Source organism: Schistocerca nitens, chromosome 10 (genome assembly GCF_023898315.1).
Source record: "Schistocerca nitens isolate TAMUIC-IGC-003100 chromosome 10, iqSchNite1.1, whole genome shotgun sequence".
Lineage (NCBI taxonomy): Eukaryota > Metazoa > Arthropoda > Insecta > Orthoptera > Acrididae > Schistocerca > Schistocerca nitens.
In genome coordinates this window covers 35,284,521-35,310,724 of record NC_064623.1, presented here as the reverse complement: position 1 = coordinate 35,310,724, position 26,204 = coordinate 35,284,521, and the positions used below count along the sequence as shown (strand labels likewise).

The 26,204-nt window shown below is 44.1% G+C and overlaps 1 protein-coding gene across 2 annotated transcripts in view; it reads right to left on the bottom strand.

Moving 5' to 3' along the window:
- The window catches only part of LOC126210629 (uncharacterized), a 186,270-nt gene that overhangs the window by 13,925 nt on the left and 146,141 nt on the right, over nucleotides 1–26,204 (bottom strand). Inside the window, exons 5-6 of one of the 2 annotated variants that reach the window (XM_049939932.1) lie at nucleotides 20,808–20,983; nucleotides 12,750–13,000 (exon numbers count right to left, since the gene is read on the bottom strand). The exons of the other annotated variant lie outside the window; for it this stretch is intronic. Of the exons in view, the coding sequence (XP_049795889.1) occupies nucleotides 12,750–13,000; nucleotides 20,808–20,983 (427 nt within the window). The remainder of the gene's footprint in view (nucleotides 1–12,749; nucleotides 13,001–20,807; nucleotides 20,984–26,204) is intronic. 2 annotated transcript variants of the gene reach the window in all.

Genomic DNA, 26,204 nt, shown 5'->3' with positions numbered 1-26,204 from the left:
AGTCTTAATGATAGCTTCCGCTCTCGCAGGCATACGTTCAATCAGGTGCTGCAACGTTTCTTGGGGAATGACAACCATTCTTCACGGAATGCTACACTGAGGAGAGGTATCGATGTCCGTCGGTGAGGCCTGGCACGAAGTCGGCGCCGGCCGGAGTGGCCGAGCGGTTCTAGGCGCTTCAGTCTGGAACCGCGCGACCGCTACGGTCGCAGGTTCGAATCCTGCCTCGGGCATAGATATGTGTGATGTCCTTAGGTTAGTTAGGTTTAAGTAGTTCTAAGTTCTAGGGGACTGATGACCTCAGATGTTCAGTTTCATAGTGCTCAGAGCCATTTGAACCATTTTCAACGAAGTCGGCGTTCCAAAACATTCCAAAGGTGTTCTATAGGAATCAGGTCAGGACTCTGTGCAGGCCAGTCCATTACAGGGATGTTATTGCCTTGTAACCACTCCGTCACAGTTCATGCATTATGAACAGGTATTCGATCGTGTTGAAAGATGTAATCGCCATCCTCGAATTGCTCTTCAACAATGGGAACGGACAAGATGCTCGAAACATAAGTGTAGGCCTTTGCTGTAATGGTGCCACGCAAAACAAAAAGGGGTGCAAGCCCTTTCATCAAAAACTCGACCACACCATAACACCACCGCTTCCAACTTTTTACTGTTTGCACTACACATACTGCCAGATGACGTTCACCGGGCGTTCGCCATACCCACACCCTGCCATCGGATCGCCGCATTGTGTACCGTGATTCGTCACTCCACACGCTTTTCCACTGTTCAATCGTCAATGTTTACGCTCCTTACACCAAGCGAGGCGTCGTTTGGCATTTACCAACGTGATGTGTGGCTTATGAGCAGCCGCCCGACCATGAAATCCAAGTTTTCTCACCTCCCACTCGCTTCCCACGCCCGGGTTCCCGGGTTCGATTCCCGGCGGGGTCAGGGATTTTCTCTGCCTCGTCATGACTGGGTGTTGTGTGATGTCCTTAGGTTAGTTAGGTTTAAGTAGTTATAAGTTCTAGGGGACTGATGTCCTCAGATGTTAAGTCCCATAGTGCTCAGAGCCATTTGAACCATTTCACCTCCCACCTAACGGTCATGGTACTTGCAGTGCTCCCTGATGCAGTTTGGAATTTGTATGTGATGGTCTGGATAGATGTCTGCCTATTACACGTTACAACCCTCTTCAACTGTCGGCAGTCTCTGTCAGTCAACAGACGAGGTCGGCCTGTACGCTTTCCACTTCACTATCATATCGGAAACAGCGGACCTAGGGATGTTTAGGAGTGTGGAAATCTCGCGTACAGACGTATGTCACAAGTGACACCCAATCACCTGACCACGTTCAAAGTCCGTGAGTTCTGCGGAGCGCCGCGTTCTGCTCTGTCACGATGTCTAATGATTACTGAAGTCGCTGATGTGGAGTAGCTGGCAGTAGGTGGCAGCACAATGCACCTAATATGATAAACTTATGTTTTTGGGGATGTCCGGATTCTTTAGATCACACAGTGTACTTCATGTCAAAGTTTTATGAAAAATTAATTTAATTTTTTTTTCCTTTTTTAAAAAAGTTGTGTTAAGGTCTTATGGGACCAAACTGTTAAGATCATCGGTCCCTAAGCTTACACACTACTTTTTTTTTTTTTTTTTTTTTTTTTTTTTCAAAAAAAAAAAAAAATCTTTATTGACATATCAATAATACAATAGTAATTATACATATGTGACCCACTTCCTTACATGATTAGTGGGCCATTTATTGTTACATAGATTGAAAAAATTTTTGCAGCTTAGATTACAATTTTTTTGTTAGTGAGCTACTATTTAATTCCTAAGGTGTGTTAGTCTCCTACAACAACAATGGGCAGTTTGATTATTCCTACTTCTAACCTAGAATTAACTACTAACTGCAGCGTCACAGGTGTGCCAGCAATTATATAAACCTACTTGGAGTGGCCAGGCTCCTCGAGCTAACCCCGGGGAGCATGCCCCTGGCACTGGGCCGGCCAAGGTTAGTAATCGCTGCAGCTTCCTATGTTAGTATTCTAATTACGTCCTACTACAACTAGCTTACCCTACGTCATAATCGGTGCTTTGTCATGATCGGTGCAAAAGATCCCATCCCCCTGATCCTATGCATGGCGGTTTCCAACTGAAGGGAGTCGGCCATTCCACGCACAGGCGGTATGGGACTGGGACCAGGTCATAATCGGTTGGTTGAGAGTTCTATATCTATTCTTCTTGATCCCTCAAATATTCTATTAAGACCTTTCGCGATACCTCCTCCGCCAGAGCATTCAAGATACGGAAAGTGTCTTCCTGTCTTAGTAGATTGTATGTCTCATTGTGCGGTAGTCTGTCTCTGAGTGCAGTCGCCACGTCGTTGAAGAGAGGGCACTCGAAAATCACATGATCAGGAGTTCCCTCCGCCGCGCCACAGTCACACTCGGGGGTTGCCCTTTTCCCGAACCGACATAGATATGTCGGATAGGGTCCATGACCAGTGAGAAAGTGAATGAGTCCACGTGAGGGTTCAAAATATTGCATAGTCCCGCGTTCTTTAACATCAGGTAGAAATCGGAATGTTCTTCTCCCCGTTTCGTCTTCCTCCCAGTTCTTCTGCCACAATTCCTCCCCTCGGTTTCTTATTTCCCTCTTGTCCTCTACCCTCACACCCATAATATCTATTATTTTTTCTCCATTCCTTCTTTGCCCAGTACCATGCCGCCTGCTCACGTATTTTAATGTCCAACGGGCAGAGCCCCATTATTACTAACAGAGCTCCCCCCGGTGATGTCCTGTAGGCCCCCACTGATCTTAAAATCATATTTCTTTGGACTCTTCTCACTATCATGGCGGGCACGACCCGCGTGAGCCTGTGCGCCCAGACTCCCGAGCCGTAACCCACTACTGAGGTTAAAATGCTGTTATGATAGAGTTTAATGAGGTGAGGGGGAAGATGAAATCGTTTATGTCCAATGGAAATGAGATTATTTAGTAACTGTAGGGCTCTCTGAGTTACGGCTTCTATGTGTTTTCCGAAGTTCCATCTCTCGTCAATTACAACTCCCAGATATCGCGCCTCTCGTCGCCGAAGAACTGGCGAGCCATCAATTCTAACTGTGGGATTCCTAATAAGCTGACCTTTTAACAGTAGATATGTGGATTTGGTAGGAGATATTTTCATTTTTGTGTTAAGGCACCATTGGTGCAGTTTTTCAATGGCCCTTGCAATCTTTGGTTCGATGTCTTCTCGGCTTCGGCCGCCGACCAGCAGAAGGAGGTCGTCTGCGTAGGCTATCACCTCTAGCACCTCCTCACTTTGTTGTAGTTCATCTAATAGTGGTTCCATTTGGATATCCCAGAACAGGGGACCCAAAACAGAGCCCTGGGGACACCCCTTTGTGATTACTTTTCCAATTCTCCCGCTAGGGGATGATAGCCAGACCTTCCTGTCTTTACAATAGCTCCTCAGACACCCATAAAGCGGCCCTGGACACTCTTTCTCCCGCAAGCAGGAGAAGAGCGAAGGCCACCACAGGTTGTCAAAGGCGCCACTGATATCCACCATGATGCCGACGACGTACTTTTGCGGGGTCGAGCCACAGACCTCGGCCGCCAGAGCGATGGCATCAGATGCCGACCGCCCCGGCCTGAAGCCGAACTGCCTGCTGCTCATCCCCCACAGTACCCGATGAGCCGTCAATCTGTCAGCCAGCAGTTTCTCTAGGAGCTTCCCGAACAGGTCCAATAGGCAGATTGGCCTGTAGGATTTAACCTCGGTTGGATCTTTTTCCTGTCCTTTTTTAATTATTATCACATTCGCGGTTTTCCACCTCGTGGGAAACCTTCCTTGTCTGAGACATTCATTGAATAGGTGGGTTAACGGCGCGACTAACTGGGGTGCCAAAAATTGCACCACCTCAGCCACAATGCCGTCTGGTCCTGGAGCTTTCCCTCTTTTTAGGGATCTTATTTGTGCAGCCACCTCCTCTTCCGAGAATGGGTAGACTGCCGTGTTGTTGTTATAGTCCACAAGATATGCGTCACGCAGTTGCTTCTGAATTTCATTTTCTTCATCCGCATTGTCGTCAGGCAGCAGGGACTGGAGAAGGACCTCAGCAGTTTCCTGCCAAGACTCCGTCATCCCGTCCCCTCGCCTGACCGTTGTTAACTCCAGGGGAGAGCGGATTTTTTCTCTTACTAGTTTATAAGGGAGACCCCACGGATCTAAGGCCAACTGGTTTAATACGTAGGTTTCCCAGCTACGCATTCTTACTTCACGCAACTCCTTTTGGAATCTTTGCTTGGCCTCCCTGTATTGCAACTGCCATCTTTGTCTTTCCAGCCAGACGACACTGCGCTGGTAGTTTCTCCTTAGCCTTCTGACAGATTGGCGTAACTCCTCTAATTCGGGCGACCATGGCGATGGCGAGGCCGCTACGGCCTTCCTCCTGGTTGGTACAGCGGCCCGCACCGCTCTATGTACTGCACTCACCAGTTCCTCGGCTCTTTCGTCTACGTCTATGTCTACTTAATCGAACTTAAACTAACTTATGCTGAGGACGACACAGACACCCATGCCCGAGGGAGGACTCGAACCTCCGACGGGGGGAGCCTCGCGGATCATGACAAGACGCCCTAGACCACGCGGCTACCGGTCGCACCAAAAGTTAATTAAAATATTTTTAAAATCCTTCCTGCCTACCGTCCATAATGAAACCTGGAACACTTGGTCGTGGGCAGTGGAGATCGGGTTGACAACCACTGAAACACTAATGATGTTCACAGATGGTGTTCATACTGCTGTGTGATGAAAATAGTTTTATAGATGCTGCCGAACTCCTATGGATTTGTGTTGGTAGGGGTAGATAAAGCATTTGGAATGCAAGACTGGAATAAGCATTCCAGAAGAGCTGGTTACTAGTTTGGCTGAGGCTACAACCATTATGCATGGAGCATGTGGTTGTTCTGAGTATGTTTGACAGTCGTTAGTAAAACCTTCATGGACCCCTAGCCGTCAAACGGTGCAACTGCGACATTTTTGTCACATAGAAAAAGTGTTTCTTTGCTACTATAAAAACATTAAAATTTTGTGAGTTGTGAATATGCTCATATTAATACCTCTGCTTGCAGAACGCCTTTGGGTTTCCTTATACAGTAGGTACTGGGAGATGAAGAAACTTACGCAGGATATAGCATGGAGAGCTGCATCAAACCAGTCTCTGGACTGAAGACCACAACAACAACAACAACAACAACAACAACAACGACATAAAGCTACAATTTTTTTTTTTCCTGGCCTGTCGGTAGGTGGCACGCTCAGTTTGCCACGACCGGGGATTTATCTGCGTGTGCAGCTGACGCATGTGTTTTTCTGGGGGTTGTCTGTCTGGGACGTAGAGTCTCTGGATCTGAGCCTGAGCTCGCTAGGGTGGAGTCGGCATGAATCGATCCCTGATAGCATCAGTGGGCTGTGTGCGACAACTTTGCTGGCTGGCCTCAGCCAATAACGTTTGCAAAATTGCACTGTCTCAGCTACAGCTGTGGAGGTCTGCTCGCCACACATGGATGGCGGATGTTTACTTTGGAAAGCATGTCTGCAGTTACTGGAGAGTCGCCACTTCCCAAACACTATGGAGTTTGGCTAGGCCTGTTTCCTGCTACCTCGGTTGGTGGTCGTGGCAAAAATAAACGGGGCGTTATTTCTTGAGAGCGTTACTAAAGTGTCCAGCACGGTTCGTGAAAACCCCTGTGTTTTGCTATTGAGCTGGCCGTTGTGGCCGAGCGGCTCTAGGCGCTTCAGTCTGGAACCACGCTGCTGCTACGGTCGCAGGTTCGAATCCCGCCTCGGGCATGATGTGTAATATGTTCTTAGGTTAGTTTGGTTTACGTAGTTCTAAGTCTAGGGGACTGACGACCTCAGATGTTATGTCCCATAGTGCTTAGAGCCGTTTGAACTATTTCAGTTTTGCTATTGAGTTCCCTTAGCGCTCTTTCCATAAGGTAGCTTAGTTTATACTGCTGCTTGCTATTTGTCGAAACCCTTTAAGTTGATCAGCATCGCAGTAATACGAAGTTAGCCAGGCAGTATAGTGGTTGGCACATTGTACTATATATATGGATCTGAGCACTATGGGACTTAACATTTGAGGTCATCAGTCCCCTAGAACTTGGAACTACTTAAACCTAACTAACCTAAGGACATCACATCCATGTCCGAGGCAGGATTCGATCCTGCGACCGTAGCGGTCGCGCGGTTCCGGACTGAAGCGCCTAGAACTATTCGGCCTCACCGGTCGGCGCAAATTGTACTCTCATTCAAATCCACATACGAACATCCCGGCTTAGGTTCTCCAAATCACTCCAGGCAACTGCCGGGTTGGTTCCCTTGAAAGGGCACGGCCGATTTGTCTCCACATCTTGACACAGCTCAACCTCGTACTTTGGTTCTAATCTTCTTTTTTCCAGTAATAAGAACATTGCTGAGTTAGAAATAAACTCAGTAATAATTGGGACAGAATTTTGTGTATTTCCGTTTGAGAGAGATTTGCGTAAATGGTGTGTGTATTTTCTAGGTTTGCGCATCTTTAATATTTGTCATTATCAGTTAACACTGAGTGCTAAGGATATGCTTCACACTTAGTTAACAAACAGTCCCGAAATAGTGATATGCCGACATACAAATTTAGTGAATTCAGTGTTCCTGGATACACAGTACCATAAGTGTGCCACGAATACCGAATTTCAGACATTGCCCTTCACCACAGACAACGCAGTGGTCGACTACCTCCACTTAACGACCGAGAGCAGCGGCGTTTGCGTAGAGTTGTCAGTGCTAACAGACAAGCAACACACAGAAATCATTGCGGGACTTACGACGAATGGTCCGTTAGAGCAGTGCGGGGAAATATGGCGGTAATGGGCTATGGCAGCAGACGACCGTCGCGAGACCTTTTTCTAAGGGCACGACATCACTTTCAGCTCCTCTCCTGGTCTTTTGACCATATAGGTTCGATCCTAGCCGACTGTAAAACCGTGACCTGGTCAGATGAGTGCCGATTTCAGTAGATGAGAGCTGGAGTTCGAGGCTGGCGCTGACCCAACAATGCCGTGGACACATGTTGCCAACAAACTAAAAAAACTAAAGTAAACTCCGTCAGAACAGGCCTTGGAAGACCCAACAGTACCGACCGGCTGCCGTGTCGTCCTCAGATCACAGGCGTCACTGGATGCGGATATGGAGGGGCATGTGGTCAGCACACCGCTCTCCCGGCCGTATGTCAGTTTACGAGACCGGAGCCGCTACTTCTCAATCAAGTAGCTCCTCAGTTTGCCCCACAAGGGCTGAGTGCACCCCACTCGCAGACCGGTTGGTCACCCGTCCAAGTGCTAGCCGAGCCCGACAGCGCTTAACTTTGGTAATCTGACGGGAACCGGTGTTACCGCTGCAGCAATCCGATATGTTACTTACAAAGCTACCGGTGTGGGATCCGTACCGGATAGCGTCGATAGAAGAGATAGAGAAGATCCAACGGAGAGCAGCGCGCTTTGTTACAGGATCATTTAGAAATCGCGAAAGTGTTACGGAGATGATAGATAAACTCCAGTGGAAGACTCTGCACGAGAGACGCTCAGTAGCAAGCTACTGGCTTTTGTTGAAGTTTCGAGAACATACCTTCACCGAGGAGTCAAGCAGTATATTGCTCCCTCCTACGTATATCTCGCGAAGAGACCATGAGGATAAAATCAGAGAGATTACAGCCCACACAGAGGCATACCGACAATCCTTCTTTCCACGAACAATACGAGACTGGAATAGAAGGGAGAACCGATAGAGGTACTCAGGGTACCCTCCGCCACACACTACAACTGTTGGCCCTTGGTTTAAAGAACTTTCAAGACAATTGGAGTGCATATATGGGCACCCAGATTACCCAGCATGAATCACATCGAACATTTGTGGGGCGTAACCTTGAGATCAGTTCTTTCACAAAATACTGCAAATTCTGCACATAATTTAGCAATTATGGACGGCTACAGAAGCAGAATGGCTCAATATTTCTGCAGAGGACTCCCAAAGAATAGTTGTGTTTATGGCGCATCGAGTTGCTGCACTAAGATATTAGGAGGCACCCCATGACTTCCATCGCCTCAGTGTATATAGAGAGACTTTTGACGCTTGAAATGCTATTCTTATTGTAATACCGATTTCTGGGTAGACAAAACTACTGTCGAATCCAGTAAGTGCCTCTGGGGTGATTTATAATGCTTATAGAGTTCAAAGAATTCGTTTGGTTTTGGTTAAAAGACAAATGGAATTTTGTGTCCTGTTACAGAATCTGTAATTTAAATTTTTGCTAATTTATTTGATGCACAGGGTGCCCTACTCAAACCTCCCTGACGTCAAGGCCCCAGGAGAGATAAACCACAGTAGATACGACAGTGAAAAATGCACCACATTGTAGAGCATCTCAAAGAATTTGTATTCCCGCGTCAGAAGTGCAAAGTATCGTCGCCAGAGTGCAGAATGGTCGCATGAAGTGAAAATGGCGACCCCGCAGCAGCGCGCGGAAGCAGTAGTGTGGTTTGCTGAAACAAAATCGCCGATTACTGTGTAAAGAAATTACCGTCGTGCGTATGAATGTGATCCACCTGATGTGAAAACAGTTAAGGAAGTTTCTGGAAATAGGAGGTATTCGGAAACATCCTGGCGGTGCAAGTTACGGAGTTTCAGAAGAGACAGTGGAGGACATCAGACAAACGTTTCTCAGAAGCCCACATAAGTCAATTCGTCAAGCATCTAGGCAACTTGATGTACCTCGATCAACATTGCATCGTGTAGTTCACCATCGTATTCGTATGTGTGCTTACTGAGTGCAAATTCTGCAACATCCGACGCCGAACGACAAATCACGCCGATAACAATTTGCTGTGGATATACTGCAGCTTATTGATATGGATGCCAGCTTCCTGGGAAAATGTTTATTCTCAGATGAGGCAACCTTTCATCTATCAGGAAGGGTTAATAGGCATAATGTTCGGATTTGGGGTTTGCAAATTCGCACATTGTCATTGAACATGTTCGTGATAGCCCTAAACTAAACGTCTGGTGCTGGCCAATGCACCACAGCATTGTTGGACCGTTGTTCTTTGCGGAACAAACACTGAATGAGTCACTGTATATGGACATGCTAGAGCAGTTTGTGTACCCTCTGATACAAGACTTGCAACTCAACATCATTTTTCAACAAGATGGAGCTCTGCTGCATTGGTCAAGGGATGTTCACAAGTTCCTGGATAATAAATTTCCCAATCGTTGGATCGGACATGGAGGACCCATTGCCTGGCCACCACGTCCACCAGACATTATGCCACTTGGTTTGTTCATGTGAGGGTTCGTGAAGGACCGAGTGTATGCGACCAAAGCGGACGACATTCCTGCGTTGCGACATCGTATCAATAATACGATTGCAACAGTAACAGAGGAAATGTTACAAAGAACTCGGCAAGAAATTGAATGTAGACTCGATATTCTTCGTGCTACAAGTGGTTCACATGTAGAGGTGTATTCATGATAAACAAATAAATTATTTGAGATGCTCTACAATGTGGTGCATTTTTCATTGTATCTAATGTGTCTTCTCTTTCTGGGTCTTTGAAATCAGAGAGATTTGAGTGGGACACCCTGTATTTCTACATCTACGTGATTACTCTGCTATTCACAATAAATTGCCTGGCAGGGGGTTCAATGAAACACCTTCAAGCTGTCTCTCTACCGTTCCACTCTCCAACGGCACGCGGGAAAAACGAGCACTAAATTTTTTCTGCGCGTGCCCTCATTTCTCTTATTTTACCGTGATGACCATTTCTCCCAATATAGGTGGGTGCAAACACAATGTTTTCGCAATCGGAGGAGAAAACTGTTGATTGAAATTTCATGAGAAGATCCCGTCGCAACGAAAAACGCCTTTGTTTTAATGATTGCCACTCCCATTCACGTATCATGTCTGTTGCACTATCTTCCCTATTCCACGATAATACAAAACGAGCTGCCCTTCTTTGTACTTTTTCGGTGTCATCCGTCAGTTCTACCTGATGCAGATCCCACACCGCACAGCAGTACTCCAGAATAGGGCGGACAAGCGTAGTGTAAGCAGGCTCTTTAGTAGACCTGTTGCACCTTCTAAGTGTTCTGCCAATGAATCGCAGTCTTTGGTTTGTTCTACCACAATATTATCTATGTGATCGTTCCAATTTAGGTTATTTGTAATTATAATCCCTAAGTATTTAGTTGAATTTACAGCCTTCAGATTTGTGTGACTTATCACGTTATCGAAATTTAGCTGATTTCTTTTAGTACTCATGTGAATAACTTCGCACTTTTCTTTATTCAGGGTCAATTGCCACTTTTCGCACCATACACATATCTAAATCATTTTGCAAGTCGTTTTGATCATCTGATGACTTCACAAGAGGTTAAATGACACCATGATCTGCAAACAATCTAAGACGGCTCCTCAGATTGTCTCCTATGCCGTTAATAGAGATCAGGAACAACAGAGAGCCTGTAACACTTCCTTGGGGAACGCCGGATATTACTTCTGTTTTACTCGATGACTTTCCGTCCATTACTACGAACTGTGACCTTTCTGACAGGAACTCACGAATCCAGTCGCACAACTGAGGCGATACTCCATAGGCACGCAGTTTGATTAGAAGACGCTTGTGAGAAACGGTGTCGAAAGCCTTCTGGAAATCTAAAAATATGGAATCAATTTGACATCCCTTGTCGATAGCACTTATTACTTCATGAGTACAAAGAGCTAGTTGTGTTTCACAAGAACGATATTTTCTGAATCCGTGTTGACTATATGTCAATAAATCGTTTTCTTCGAGGTACTTCATAATGTTCGTATACAGTATATGTTCCGAAACCCTGCTGAAAATCGACGTTAGTGATATAGGCCTGTAATTGAGCGGATTACTCCTACTTCCCTTTTTGGGTATTGGTTTGACTGAGCAATTTTCCCGTCTTTGGGTACGGATATTTCTGTGAGCGAGTGGTTGTACATAATTGCTAAATATGGAGCTATTTTATCAGCATACTCTAAGAGGAGCCTGACTGGTATATAATCTGGACCGGAGGCCTTGCCTTTATTGAGTGATTTAAGCTGCTTTGTTACACCGAGGATATTTACTTTTATATTTCTCATCTTGGCAGTTGTTCTTGATTGGAATTCAGGAATATTTACTTCGCCTTCTTTGGTGAAATAGGTTCGGAAAACCGTGTTTAATAACTCTGCTTTAGTGGCACTGTCATCAGTGACTTCACCGTTGTTATCGCGCAGTGAAGGTATTGATTGTGTCTTGCCACTGGTGTGCTTTATGTATGACCAGAATCTCTTTGGGTTTTCTGCAAGATTTCGAGACAGAATTTCGTTGTGGAAATTATTAAAAGCATCTCGCATTGAAGTACGCGCCAAATTTCGAACTTCTGTAGAACTTGGCCAATCTTGGGGATTTTGCGTTCTTTTAAATTTGGCATGCTTTATTCGTTGCTACTGCAACAACGATCTGACCCGGTTTGTGTACCGTGGGGGGTCGGTACCATCACTTATTAACTTATGTGGTATATATCCCTCAAATGCTGTCGATACTATCTCTTTGAAAACATTCCACAACTTTTTTACACTTACATGATATTTTCCGAAAGAATAATGGATTTCTACTGTTAATGTTAAACCTCTGGTTTAGTCAGTTAATCCAGGTCCCATCTCCTTAAATTCCCACCTTTTTGCAGTTTCTTCAGTTTTAATCTACAGTTCATAACCAATAGATTGTGATCAGAGTCCACATCTGCCCCTGGAAATGTCTTACAGCTGAAAACCTGGATCCTAAATCTCTGTCTTACCATTATATAATCTATCTGATACCTTCTAGTATCTCCAGGATTCTTCCATGTATACAACCCTCTTTTATGATTCTTGAACCAAGTGTTAACTATGATTAAGTTATGCTCTGTGCAAAATTCTACCAGACAGCTTCCTCTTTCATTTCTTACCCCCAAGCCATATTCACCTACTACGTTTCCTTCTATCCCTTTTCCTACTCTCGAATTACAGTCACCCATGACTATTAAATTTTCGTCTCCCTTCACTACCTGAATAATTTCTTTTATCTCATCATACATTTCATCAATTTCTTCATCATCTGCAGAGCTAGTTGGCATATAAACTTGTACTACTGCAGTAGGCGTGAGCTTCGTGTCTATCTTGGCCACAATAATGCGTTCACTGTGCTGTTTGTAGTAGCTTACCCGCACTCCTATTTTTTTATTCATTATTAAACCTACTCCTGCATTACCCCTATTTGATTCTGTATTTATAACCCTGTATTCACCTGACCAAAAGTCTTGTTCCTCCTGCCACCGAACTTCACTAATTCCCACTATATCCAACTTTAACCTATCCATTTCCATTTTTAAATTTTCTAACCTACGTCACGTCGAAATGAAGTGTAAGCTAGAGACAAATAGAGATGGAGAGCTGCCAGCCAGTCGAAAGATGGAAGATGGAAAGTACACGAGCAACTATCGCAATTATCTTACGTGATGTAGAAAATCACGGAAGATCTAAAAGTGAATATCTACAGGCGTTTTTTGTACCTGATTCCTCGAATGACAGTAGAGTCAACAGCCTTCGGTGCATAAACGTGAAGCGCGTGTATCCCAGAATCAAACTTACCTTTGATTTCGATAGGAGGTTTATTTGGTTCTCCACTATAGCTGAACGTAGAGAAATCAACTTCGTAAAGCGGCAGGAAACTTCGAGCTTCGTTGAACCAGACGCTGCAGTAGAAGCCGTAGAGCACGTCGGCGAGAGCGAACATTGACGACGCCTCTGGCTGTTGCTTCCCACACTGGGCGCTGAAGTCGTCGCGAAAGGAGAGGTACTGCCCGTGGTACGACAGCAGGCGATCATTCAACAGCGGCAGCCTGTTGACGCACGAGCGGCGAGGTTGAACGTTAAAAGCAAATAAAACAAACACGCCAAATCATGTACAGTGCAAGCAAGAACGTAAGAATGTGCATGATGGAATTTTCGCTCTGCTACGGAATGTGTGCGCTTATTTGAAACTCCCTGGCAGATTAAAACTGCTTACTGGACTGCGACTAGAACCGTCGTGTATCTTTTTTTTAAGTAAAGCTATTTCCCTGTGACGAGCTACAGTGATAAACATGGTGGTCCATTCATCGTGACCGGACCAAATATCTCACGAAATAAGCGTCAAACGAAAAAAACTACAAAGAACGAAATTTGTCTAGATTGAAGGGGGAAACCAGATGGCGCTATGGTTGGCCCGCTAGATCGCGCTGCCATAGGTCAAACGGATATCAACTGCGTTTTTTAAAGTAGCAACCCCCAATTTTTATTACATATTCGCGTAGTACGTAAAGAAATATGAATGTTTTAGATGGACCACTCTTTTCGGTTTGTGATAGATGGCGCTGTAATACTCACAAGCATATGGTTCACAATTTTAGACGAACAGTTGGTAACAGTTCGGTTTTTTAAATTAAAATACAGAACGTAGGTACGTTTGAACATTTTATTTCGGTTGCAATCAATGCTCAAAATTATGTCCGTCAACCTCAATGCATTTGGCACTACGTGTAACGACATTCCTCTCAACAACGAGTAGTTCGCCTTCCGTAATGTTCGCACATGCATTGTCAATGCGCTGAGGCATGTTGTCAGGCGTTGTCGGAGGATCACGATAGCAAATATCCTTCAACTTTCCCCACAGAAAGAAATCCGGGGACGTCAGATCCGGTGAACGTGCGGGCCATGGTATGGTGCTTCGACGACCAATCCACCTGTTATGAAATATGCTATTCAATACCGCTTCAATCGCACGCGAGCTATGTGCCGGACATCCATCATGTTGGAAGTACATCGGGATTCTGTCATGCAGTGAAACATCTTGTAGTAACATCGGTAGAACAGTACGTAGGAAATCAGCATACATTGCACCACTTACATTGCCAATGATAAAATGGGGACCAATTATCCTTCCTCCCATAATGCCGCACCATACATTAACTCGCCAAGGTCGCTGATGTTCCACTTGTCGCAGTCATCGTGGATTTTCCGTTGCCCAATAGTGCATATTATGCCGGTTGATGTTACCGCTGTTGGTGACTGATGCTTCGCCGCTAAATAGAACGCGTGCAAAAAATCTGTCTTCGTCCCGTAATTTCTCTTGTTCCAGTGGCAGAACTGTACACGACGTTCAAAGTCGTCGCCATGCAATTCCTGGTGCATAGAAATATGGTACGGGTGCAATCGATGTTGATGTAGCATTCTCAACACCGTCGTTTTTTAGATTCCCGATTCTCGCGCAGTTTGTCTGTTACTGATATGCGGATTCGCCGTGACTGCAGCTAAATCACCTACTTGGGCATCATCATTTGTTGCAGGTCGTGGTTGACGTTTCACATGTGACTGAACACTTCCTGTTTCCTTAAATAACTTAACTATCCGGAGAACGGTCCAGACACTTGGATGATGTCATCCAGGATACCGAGCAACATACATAGCACACTCCCGTTGGGCATTTGGATCACAATAGCCATACATCAACACGATATCGCACTTTTCCGCAGTTGGTAAACGGTCCATTTTAACACGGGTAATGTATCACGAAGCAAATACCTTCCGCACTGGCGGAATGTCACGTGATACGACGTACTTATACTTTTATGATTATTATAGCGGCATCTATCATAAAGCGAAAAAAGTGGTCCAACTAAAACATTCATATTTCTTTACGTAGTACACGAATATGTAATAAGAAATGGGGGTTCCTATTTAAAAAAAAAACGCAATTGATATCCGTTTGATCTATGGCAGCGCCATCTAGCGGGCCAACCATAGCGCCATCTGGTTTCCCCCTTCAAGCGACAAGTTTCGTTCTTTGAAGTTTTATTGTTTGACGCTTATTTCGTGAGATATTTGGCCCGGTCACGGTCAATGGACCGCCCTGTATAACGTTAAACAAATGTTGATGAAATTTTTTATCATTGCCAACAGGTTCTTCTATTTATCTACATAAAGCATGGAACTTTAACGGACGACAATAGCAGTGTACATTTTTCATCCGCAAAAGACGTACAAGAATGTCTATGTTCTGTGTTATTCCCCCCATCTCCGGACAATCCAAGCCAAGGCACGCTCCCGACTCTCCTCAAGCTCCTTTCCGGCCGTACATGGGGTCTGGACCCCTCCACCATCCTCCACACCTGTAAATCCCTCATCCGCCCTATCCTCTGCTACGCCCACCCTGCCTGGAACTCCGCCCCTCCTACCTTTTACAAATTCCTTCAGATCCTTGAATGCCGTGCCCTCCGCCTCGCCTTTCGCATCCGTCTCCCCTCCCCCATGCGGATCCTGTACGACCTAATTCCGTTCCCCCACCTCCTACTTTTCCTCGAACGGGTACGGATCCTCTAAACCTTCCGAAAACTCGGTCCTCCTCACCCGCTTGTCTCACCCATCCTCTCCCACCCCCGACCGCTGCCGTGACTGTATTCCCACGTCCCACCTGCTCTCCATCTCTCTACCCTCCTTACCCTCTCCCAAGGTGGCTTCCGCCAGCTCCCCCTCCCTGATGATGCCCTCCTCCCCTCCATCTACCCCTCCTACCAACTTTGATCCTCCCTCCCACTTCCTGTGTTTTTTCATTTGGGCACCCTCCTCTCCTCCTTCCCTGCCTCCTCCCTTTCTCCCCACTCCTCCCCTGGGCTTCCCCTACCCCCGTCCCTCTACTCCTCGTCCCATCTCCTCTGCCATTGCCATCTTCGCTCTCCCATCTCACTCCCACCCACCCTTCTCTCCCTCTTGGCAGGTCCCCGGACTCGCACACATTACGTGAACATTCGCACGCCAGAGATCATCGCCATCCGTTTCTCGTGTGTGCCGTTGTGTTTTGTGTTTAGTGTTCACCGTCACACTGCATCGTTCACATGTGCCATTGACATCTTCAGTGTTTGTGCGTCGTGTCAACAGTTTGTAGTGTGGATTATCGTCGAGTGTGAACGGCTCCGTGGTTTTGTATTTATGTGTCTACTGTTTTATTACCCGCCATTATGTAAATTATGTGTATTCCGTCTGTCTTATTACACAGGGTGGTCAGAAATAGTCTGAAAAGTTTCTGATGGTGTTGCAAGGTATCTTGTCGTGAGAAATAATTCTAAAAAAAAAAATTCGATAGCTAGCGTCGTTTCCGAGATAAATAGCACTGAATTTAACCAATCAGACCGTTCGTGATCAAATTTCAAGCTCGCCGCCAGGAATAATTACTGTCAGTTGGTGTCAGCGTAGATGACAGCACACGAAACTGCTCAACCTTTGAGTCGGTTCGATATTGAGTCGATGTCCCATTTTTATATCATTTTTTTGGTTTCCGGGAAAGCAAACCAAGAACACGTTCAGCAACCCCGTTTCTTGAAGCTGCACACTCAGTAACTTGACTGGATACCTTCAGTGCTAATTGACTCAGAAACAGCGCAATGTATTTAATTTTCTTTGTGACATTTATTTCTGACTGTAACCTGCCCTGTAACACCCTTAGACGCTTTTCAGACTTTTCCTGACCACCTTGAGTACAGGGTGAGTCACTAACTATTGCCACCTAGAATAAATCCGAAAGTATGATAGTAGCTGAAACGTTTGCGGGACATATGTTGCATGGGACAACGGGGGTCATAATATGACGTTGGTTTTTTGTTGCTCGGTGTGGTCGCTTCAGAGATATGAAGATCAACTTCGTTTTTTAAATGGGATGCTATAGTCTGGTACTTGTTTTATGACTGCGGCTTTCGAGACGAATCCAATGATGTGTAACTGTAAGGTCTTTGAAGGTCAACGAAGATCAAAAATGTGGTTGTTGTCTTCAGTCCTGAGACTGGTTTGATGCAGCTCTCCACGCTACTCTAACCTGTGCAAGCTTCTTCATCTCCCAGTACCTACTGCAGTCTACATCCTTCTGAATCTGCTTAATGTATTCATCTATTGGTCTCCCTCTACGATTTTTACCCTCCACGCTGCCCTGGAGTACTACACTGGTGATCCCTTGATGCCTCAGAACATGTCCTACCAACTGATCCCTTCTTCTTGTCAAGTTGTGCCACAAACTCCTCTTCTCTCCAATTCTATTCAATACCTCCTCATTAATTATGTGATCTACCCATCTAATCTTCAGCATTCTTCTTTAGCACCACATTTCGAAAGCTTCTATTCTCTTATTGTCTGAACTATTTATCGTCCATGTTTCACTTCCATACATGGCTACACTCCATACAAATACTTTCAGAAACGACTTCCTGACACTTTAATCAATACTCGATGTTAACAAGTTTCTCTTCTTCAGAAACGCTTTCCTTGCCACTGCCAGTCAACATTTTATATCCTCTCTACTTCGACCATCATCAGTTATTTTGCTCCCCAAATAGCAAAACTCCTTTACTACTTTAAGTGTCTCATTTCCTAATCTAATTCCCTCAGCATCACCCGACTTAATTCGACTACATTCCATTATTCTCGTTTTGCTTTAGTTGATGTTCATCTTATACCCTCCTTTCAAGACACTGTCCATTCCATTCAACTGCTCTTCCAAGTCCTTTGCTGTCTCTGACAGAATTACAATGTCATCGGCGAACCTCAAAGTTTTTATTTGTTCTCCTTGGATTTTAATACCTACTCCGAACTTTTCTTTTGTTTCCTTTACTGCTTGGTCAGTATACAGATTGAATAACATCGGGGAGAGGCTACAACCCTGTCTCACTCCCTTCCCAACCACTGCTTCCCTCTCATGCCCCTCGACTGTTATAACTGCCATCTGGTTTCTGTACAAATTGTAAATAGCCTTTCGCTCCCTGTATTTTACCCCTGCCACGTTTAGAATTTGAAAGAGAGTATTCCAGTCATCATTGTGAAAAGGTTTCTCTAAGTCTACAAATGCTAGAAATGTAGGTTTGCCTTTCCTTAATCTTTATTCTAAGATAAGTCGTAGGGTCAGTATTGCCTCACGTGTATGTGGTATGAGCGACCATTTACAGAAAATGTTCAAAGTGATGACCATTGGTAACTATGCAGTGCTGCGATCTTCTTATCATGTATTGAGTGATATTCCTTATCACTTCGGCACTTACCGAAGCACATGCTCTGACAGTTCTCTCTCGTATAACATGCAAATAGTAAATATTCGCCGAATACGGGCTATCCATCTAACGTGCCATCGATATGTAAACACCATTCGATGGTTTCACAATACATCACTAATGGGAACGACATGACTAGTATCGTCGAATCAAGCGAATGTGAAAGGCGTATTCCTTCGAAGAATACGTCGATATGCTTCTCATTTACAGAGACTGCCAACGAAATTCAGTGAAATCTAGAGAGTTATTCGCTGAAAGATATCCCCAACGTACTCACCCTACACGTGTGTATTATAAATTGAGAACAACTGGATCAAAAATGGATCTGAGCACTATGGGACTTAACATCTGAGGCCGTCAGTCCCCTAGCACTTACAACTACTTAAACCTAACTAACCTAAGGACATCACACACATCCATGCCCGAGTCAGGATTCGAACCTGCGACCGTAGCGGTGGCACGGTTCCAGACTGAAGCGCCTAGAACCGCTCAGCCACATGCAACTGGTTCTTCAACGCATCAGGAACACATCCGGCAAATGATAGTTAGTAATGAGGGAACGGAAATTGGTACTGTTGCAACTGTGGTTCGATATCCTTGTGTTAGTTCGCGTCAAATCGCAAGGGAATATCCTCTGCATCGGCATAAATATCAACCTTACCATATCAGTCTCCACCAAGAATTAACTGGTACAGATTGTATGCGTCACATTGAATTCTGCCGATGGACTTCACTTCAGATTTAGAGGGATGACACTTTATTAATTCGATTTTATTTATCGACGAGGGTACATTCACGAACCATGGAAGCGCTAGTTTGCATAACATGCATTACAGGGCAACTGAAAATCCGTGTTGGCTGCGATAAGTTGCACACCAAAAACCGTGGTCGGTGAATGTACAGTGTGAGATTCTGGAGGAAAGAATTATAGTCCCCTATTTCATCGAAGGAAATCTTAATGGTAGGAAGTACACCACATTCTTGTAAGAAACATTAGGTCTGTTTTTGGAAGAAATACCTTTCGAAACAAGGAACAGAATGTGGTGTCTACACGATGGGTGTCCGGAACAGTTTTCGCTGACGGCTAGACATGAGTTGCAGAGACAATTCCCAAATCGTTGGATTGGACGCGGAGATGTGTCGTGGCCGGCTCGTTCGCCATACTTGATGCCTCTGTATTTATTCTTGAGGGGATTCGTAAAAGACATTGTTTATAAATACGTTCCAGCTACACCTGAAGATATGAGAGAGAGAATTGTCAGAGCATGTGCTTCGATAAGTGCCGATGTGATAAGGAATACCACTCAATCCATCATAAGAAGATTGTGGCCCTGCAGTATTACCAATGGTCATCAATACGAACATCTTCTGTAAATGGACGTTCATGCCACCTTTGTGACCTTCGTTGACCTTCAAAGACCTTACTGTTACACATCATTGGATTCGTCTCGATAGCCGCTATCAGAAAATAAGTACCAGATTATAGCATCCCATTAAAAAAAAAAGTGGACCTTCATACCTCCGAAGCGGCCGAACCTAGAAACCAGAAAGCAACGTCATATTATGGACCCCGTTGTCCCATTCAACTTTTGTCCCACAAACTTGGTGGCAACAGATCGTGACTCACCGTATAGTCTGAATTGATTTTAAATGTATACAGAGGGGTCCAGAAAAATGTAGACGCTCTTCAATAGTCAGTATTAATAGAACAAAATGGCATTCCGTTACAATTATTGCACAAGTGGAGGGTTATTTTACGTGTTTAAAGTGACCCCCATTAGCAGCCAAGCAACGTCGATGCCGCTGAACTGTTGACCTAACTACGACTGCCAGTGTAGCCAGAGGTTTTCCCAAGTTATCACTGTTTAGATAAATTATAAAAACTTAGGTAGTACACGAAAGCAACAGTACTCCCTCTAGTAAAAGTAGTAACACCGTTCATTATAATGGTTTGCTCTGCTCATCTGCTGCGTATCATGTGACCCATTTGAACACAAAATACAACATCAAAAATTGAAGACCAAACGGACTCCTGTAATGAGTAGTTGCTGTAACCATCTCCTTCCTGAACTAAATAATCTTAGTAGTTTCTGTAACAGTTAAGCAAAAATTGATTCAAGAGTCATAATGAGTATGATAAAATGGTTTAGATAGTTTGATAAAATAGTTTGGATAAGTAGTTTAGACTTGAAGAGAATAGAAGCGTTCGAAATATGGCGCTACGGAAGAATGCTGAAGATTGGATGGGTAGATCACGTAACTAATGTGGAGGTACTGAATAGAATTGTGCCACAACTTGACTGGAAGGGATCGTTTGGTAGGACACGTTCTGAGTCATCAATGGATCTCCAATTTAGTACTGGAGGGAAGCGCGGAGGGTAAAAATCGTAGAGGGAGACCAAGAGATGAATACACTGAGCAGATTCAAAGGGTTATAGGTTGCAATAGTTATTCGGAGATGAAGAAGCTTGCAGAGGATAGAGTAGCTTGGAGAGCTGCATCAAACCAGTCTCTGGACTGAAGACCACAACACAACACAACAATGAGTTTAACATTGGTTTCAATGTATACTGGTTTATACCTTATTATAAACTTCCCAGGCGACTTCTTGTCTTCTTCCACCTTGTAATTCGCTGTCTGCTCGCTGACATATTGCATATCCTGTACCCAACCCCTTAATTTCGTGTGTAGCATGTCCCTCATATGCTCCACGTGATTAATCCAGGTACTCAGTTGCTCATCATTCGGGTCCATTTTCTGAGAAACACAGAGAATAATTGAAATTACTAGCATAATATTCGCAAGCAGCAGCCAGTCTTAATTTACACTTATAGGTAGCGCTATTATGTAGCATTTAAATTGTGGCCGGCACATGGACTAACACTTAGTTTTCTACAGCCGTTGCAACATGAATCCAAAATGTCTAGCGATGTCTTATTAAATACAGACAATTTTCAACCTATAATAACAGATAAGAGAGTTCCAATTATTTCTAGGTAGCAACAGTATGTGAACACGATCCAGATTTTTTTTTCCTTTTGCTGTGCTTTCTTTTTCCTTGTTTTCCACTTTACTTTTCTTGATACATCGAAATAGTCTTTTCAGGATGAGTACTGTAAATTTATTTTTTCCTACAGCTATGTTCCTGTTTGCCTCATGTCATCACCATCACAAATCGTTGTGCTGATTGCTGAGCGTTGTGACCCGACTAATCATATGTCTCCACCCTGGCCAGTTACCAGCTTCTCTCAGAACCTTCTGAGCTGACAGACCAGAGATGTTCTTGATTTGATCCATCCACCTGCTCATTGCCCTCCCCTTCGGAGAGCGTCGTGAACCGACGAACCAAGCGTCTCCACCCCGGCCAGTTACCAGCTTCTCACTGAACCATCTGAAGAGGAAGACCAGAGATGTTCTTGATTTGATCCGTCCACCCGCTCGTTGCCCCTCCCTCCGGTCTTGTGACCACGACGCTTCCTTTCATGATTATTTTCTCGAGATTTTCTCCACCTCTTCTCACAATATGGCCATAGAAATGGAGAATTTTTTGGTTGACACGAGAAAAAGGCGCCTGCAGATAATAAGTTGGTCAATGATGGACGCATTTGTTCTTCTTTCGGTCTGTTTTATGTGCAGCATCACGCGCCAGCTCCAAAGCTCAAATGCTTTGATGCACTGTGAAAGGTCTCTGTTGGATTCCTTTTACGTTAATTTTTTAAAACTGTTGTCATTTACGGCATACATTCCACTTCTAAATTTACTGTGGTGTTTCTGGATATCAGGGAGGAGACTGAGCAGTGGAACGTGTTACTTTTACACATAATCAACAACGATCTGTCACACCACTACACTTTAAAACACAGTTTATATGTAATTCATGTCACACAGTCTCATACGGAACCTACATCCACTTTCTTTTATATGTCGTATGTGATAAGATACTGTCATCCCCCTACCCTTCTGTGTGAAAGGATGAATGAGCAAATGTATTTCTAGTTGCATGCTTGATGGTAGCAGACAAGCCTGTCTGCTAGATAACAGTAGGACTAACGTCAGAACAGGTAGCTACGCTTTCTAAAAGCAAAGAGGTTTCTATTCTTGGTATGGTCCTGTCCGTCCCTTGTCATATTGGTATAGGAAGCTGCCTCTCTGGTCACTTCCGTTTGTATTTGTTAAGCACCCTCGGTAGGGGCCCAAGCCAGTCGGTTTGCAGCGAGCGTCTGAAGTGGTAAGATCTCCAGCTAAGCGCGTCTCTGCTAAGTCCGTAGGACAATGGATTTTTTAAGTCCAGCCTAACTGAAAATTTAATCACCTTTATTTCGGTTTAGATCTAAAATATCTGATGTTATCTTAAATTGTAATTCAGTGTAGTTCGAGTGTGAAGTTCAGAATGTCTTCCAGTAGTTGCTTTGTCACTACTTTGTGAGTAAAGTGGAACCACGTGTGGATGATCCGTAACTCTAACTAAGGTCATCAATCTTAAGTGCGAAAGTGCGTGAGATTGTAACATCTCGTCTTGACAATATTTTTCAATATAGCAACTTTTCTTTATGTTCAAGCCACATGGGGTGTACTTTATGAGACCAGTACCACGTGCTTATACTATTGTTTGACCAATCAGGTTCATAGTAAGACGATAGTAACCAGTTCAAGGTTTTTCTTTTGTAATTTGTGTTTCGATGTAATTTATTTTAATTATAAAAATTATTGTGGAGTTACACTCTTTGTGTAAACCAAGTTGACCACGTAAAGCATGTAGTGTAATTATCAAAGTAGCCCTCAGATATTCTTTTTGGGAAGATTTCACAGAGAGTTAGTACGAATTTAGTATAAGAGTGTATGGTAATTTCATGACGGACTGGATTGCGCTACGAACGTAACTTCTTTGGGTGAAGATTGAATCGGTTGGTTGTGGTTAATTTCCTCTTGCATATGCTTCAACTTTCTTAGTGTGCTATTTTATGAATGCAGTGTTGTATGCAGTCTCCCAATCTTGGTTCCATATTTGATGTGTTCCGTAAGATTACAAACTCACATTTTCACAATCCTAAATAAGGCACCAGTTTAGTTATGAATCAAGTTTAATTTGCTGAAATTTTAACGGAACAATGATCAATGTTAAAATAAATGTCCAAATATAAACTGATTTACTTCTTTTTATTTAAATTGTCTTTTATCGTAAGATGACTACTAAAAGATTATAATTAATGTTAATCTGGTTGGGAATTTGGTAAGCTAGACTGGTCAGTAATGCAAGGTTAACTTCCCCAGATAGCTCACAGCTTTTAACCCGCTTTTATTGTCATGAATATCAGCACCGCTTTCAGAACAAATTAATGCATCAACATTACAACTGTTTGTCTCTGGCTTTAAGAGTCCGTGTCTCGCAACAAGGAGTGTTGACATTTTCAAAAATATAGGAAAGCCAATATATTGATATTAAAGAGATATCGTTACAGGCCATCGACATATCGAAAAATGTGTCGATATATCGTCAGAAAACGGACGGGCCTATAAATATATCGGGTTCACATTGTAAAAATACTGCCGGTTTTAGATCTGTATAATTAAGTATTGAGTTATTATTAGATATTCTGTACATCAACAAGCTAGCTACCAGCTTATCACCCTTATAGCAAGAATTTCTCAACGTCGGGAAACTTGTTGTTTAATTGACACAACCATCACCTAGTGCATTCTGACTTCTTCTTTTTACCACCTATACTTCCGTGAAGGGAGTCAAAGAGAAATACTGGACGTGATCGGAGCTCGAAAAGTAGTAAGACTCCACACAGTGTCCCGGGTTCGATTCCCGGCGGGGTCAGGGATTTTCTCTGCCTCTCAATGACTGGGTGTTGTGTGCTGTCCTTAGGTTAGTTACGTTTAAGTAGTTCTAAGTTCTAGGGGACTGATGACCATACATGTTAAGTCCCATAGTGCTCAGAGCCATTTGAAACAACTCCACACAGTGAAAGTAAAATTATTTTTTACTACAATTTCGAAACAACAGCTTCATACACTACTGGCCATTAAAATTGCTACACCAGGATGATGACGTGCTACAGACGCGAAATTTAACCGACAGGAAGAAGATGCTGTGATATGCAAATGATTAGCTTTTCAGAGCATTCACACAAGGTTGGCGCCGGTGGCGACACTTACAACGTGCTGACATGAGGGAAGTTTCCAACCGATTTCTCATACACAAACAGCAGTTGACCGGCGTTGCCTGGTGAAACGTTGTCGTGATGCCTCGTGTAAGGAGGAGAAAGGTGTACCATCTCGTTTCCGACTTTGATAAAGGTCGGATTGTAGCCTTTCGCGATTGCTGTTTATAGTATCACGATATTGCTGCTCGCGTTGGTCGAGATCCAATGACTGTTAGCAGAATGTGGAATCGGTGGGTACAGGAGGGTAATACGGAACGCCGTGCTGGATCCAAACGGCCTCGTATCACTAGCAGTCGATGTGACAGGCATATTAGCCGCATGGCTGTACCGGATCGTGCAGCCACGTCTGGATCCCTGAGTCAACAGATGGGGACGTTTGCAAGACAACAACCACCCGCTGTTTACAGCATCGTGATGGTCACATCCGTGTTTGGCGACATCGCGGTGAACGCACATTGGAAGCGTGTATTCGCCATCGCCATACTGGTGTATCACCCGGCGTGATGGTATGGGGTGCCATTGGTTACATGTCTCGGTCACCTCTTGTTCGCATTGACGGCACTTTGAACAGTGGACGTTACATTTCAGATGTGTTACGACCCGTGGCTCCACCATTCGATCCCTGCGAAACCCTACATTTCAGAAGGATAATGTATGACCGCATGTTGCAGGTCCTGTATGGGCCTTTCTAGATACATAAATTTTCGACATCTGCCCTGGCTAGCACATTCTCCAGATCTCTCACCACTTGAAAACGTCTGGTCAATGGTGGCCGAGCAACTGGCTCGTCACAATACGCCAGTCACTATTCTTGATGAACTGTGGTATCGTGTTGAACCTTCATGGGCAGCTGTACCTGTACACGCCATCCAAGCTCTGTTTGACTCAATGCCCAGGCGTATCAAGGCCGTTATTACGGTCGGAGGTGGTTGTTATGGGTACTGATTTCTCAGGATCTATGCACTCAAATTGCGTGAAAATGTAAACACATGTCAGTTCTAGTATAATATATTTGTCCAATGAATACCTGTTTATCATCTACATTTCCTCGTGGTTTAGCAAACTGCTAGAAAGTCTAATATAAATAAAAATATCGCCACTCCATATTGTCATTTCTATATCGATATAAATATTGTACAGTTGGGGGCATAGAACTCAACCCTGTCTGACTCTTTTTGGTACACTGAAGAAATGAGATGTACCAGCACTTGTCTTCGAAGCTGCGAGGTGATTATTGTGTGAACTTCTGATCAGTACTGTCAAGTGCGGTGAGACACCAAACTCTGAGGTACCTGTCACAACTTTTCCCAGACAACACAGTCAAAGGCTTTCCTATAATCACGAAAGCAGATAAGACAAGAACACAAAGCTCTAGCAATTTCTCCATCCTTTGTCGTATGTTGAGAAACTTATCACGAGCTCCTTTTCCTTAAATATAATCTGTTTGTTCTGCGGATAAGCGAGGCTGAATACATGGTTTCAAACGTTGGGTCGAGATGTAGTCGTCGTGAATGTAATTCCTATTTTCATTTTTTTCTGTTGCTGTGTACTCCCACGTTTATTAACAAGTAATTTTTTTTCCGTCAACATGATAATGTGAAGTAGCAATTTTGTATTACAATGTAAATCGATGTATTCGGAATGATTTGAAAGTGTAATTTTAAGCTAGATATGTTGAGCTGCAGAAACGTACCGATAGATCGACAGAGAAAAAACATCAACAAATAATCTGGACCGAGAACGAGAGAGTGTTTGCCGTGCCGCGGGAGGGAGGTTATATTGCGTGCCGTGGTCGGCGCGAAACAATT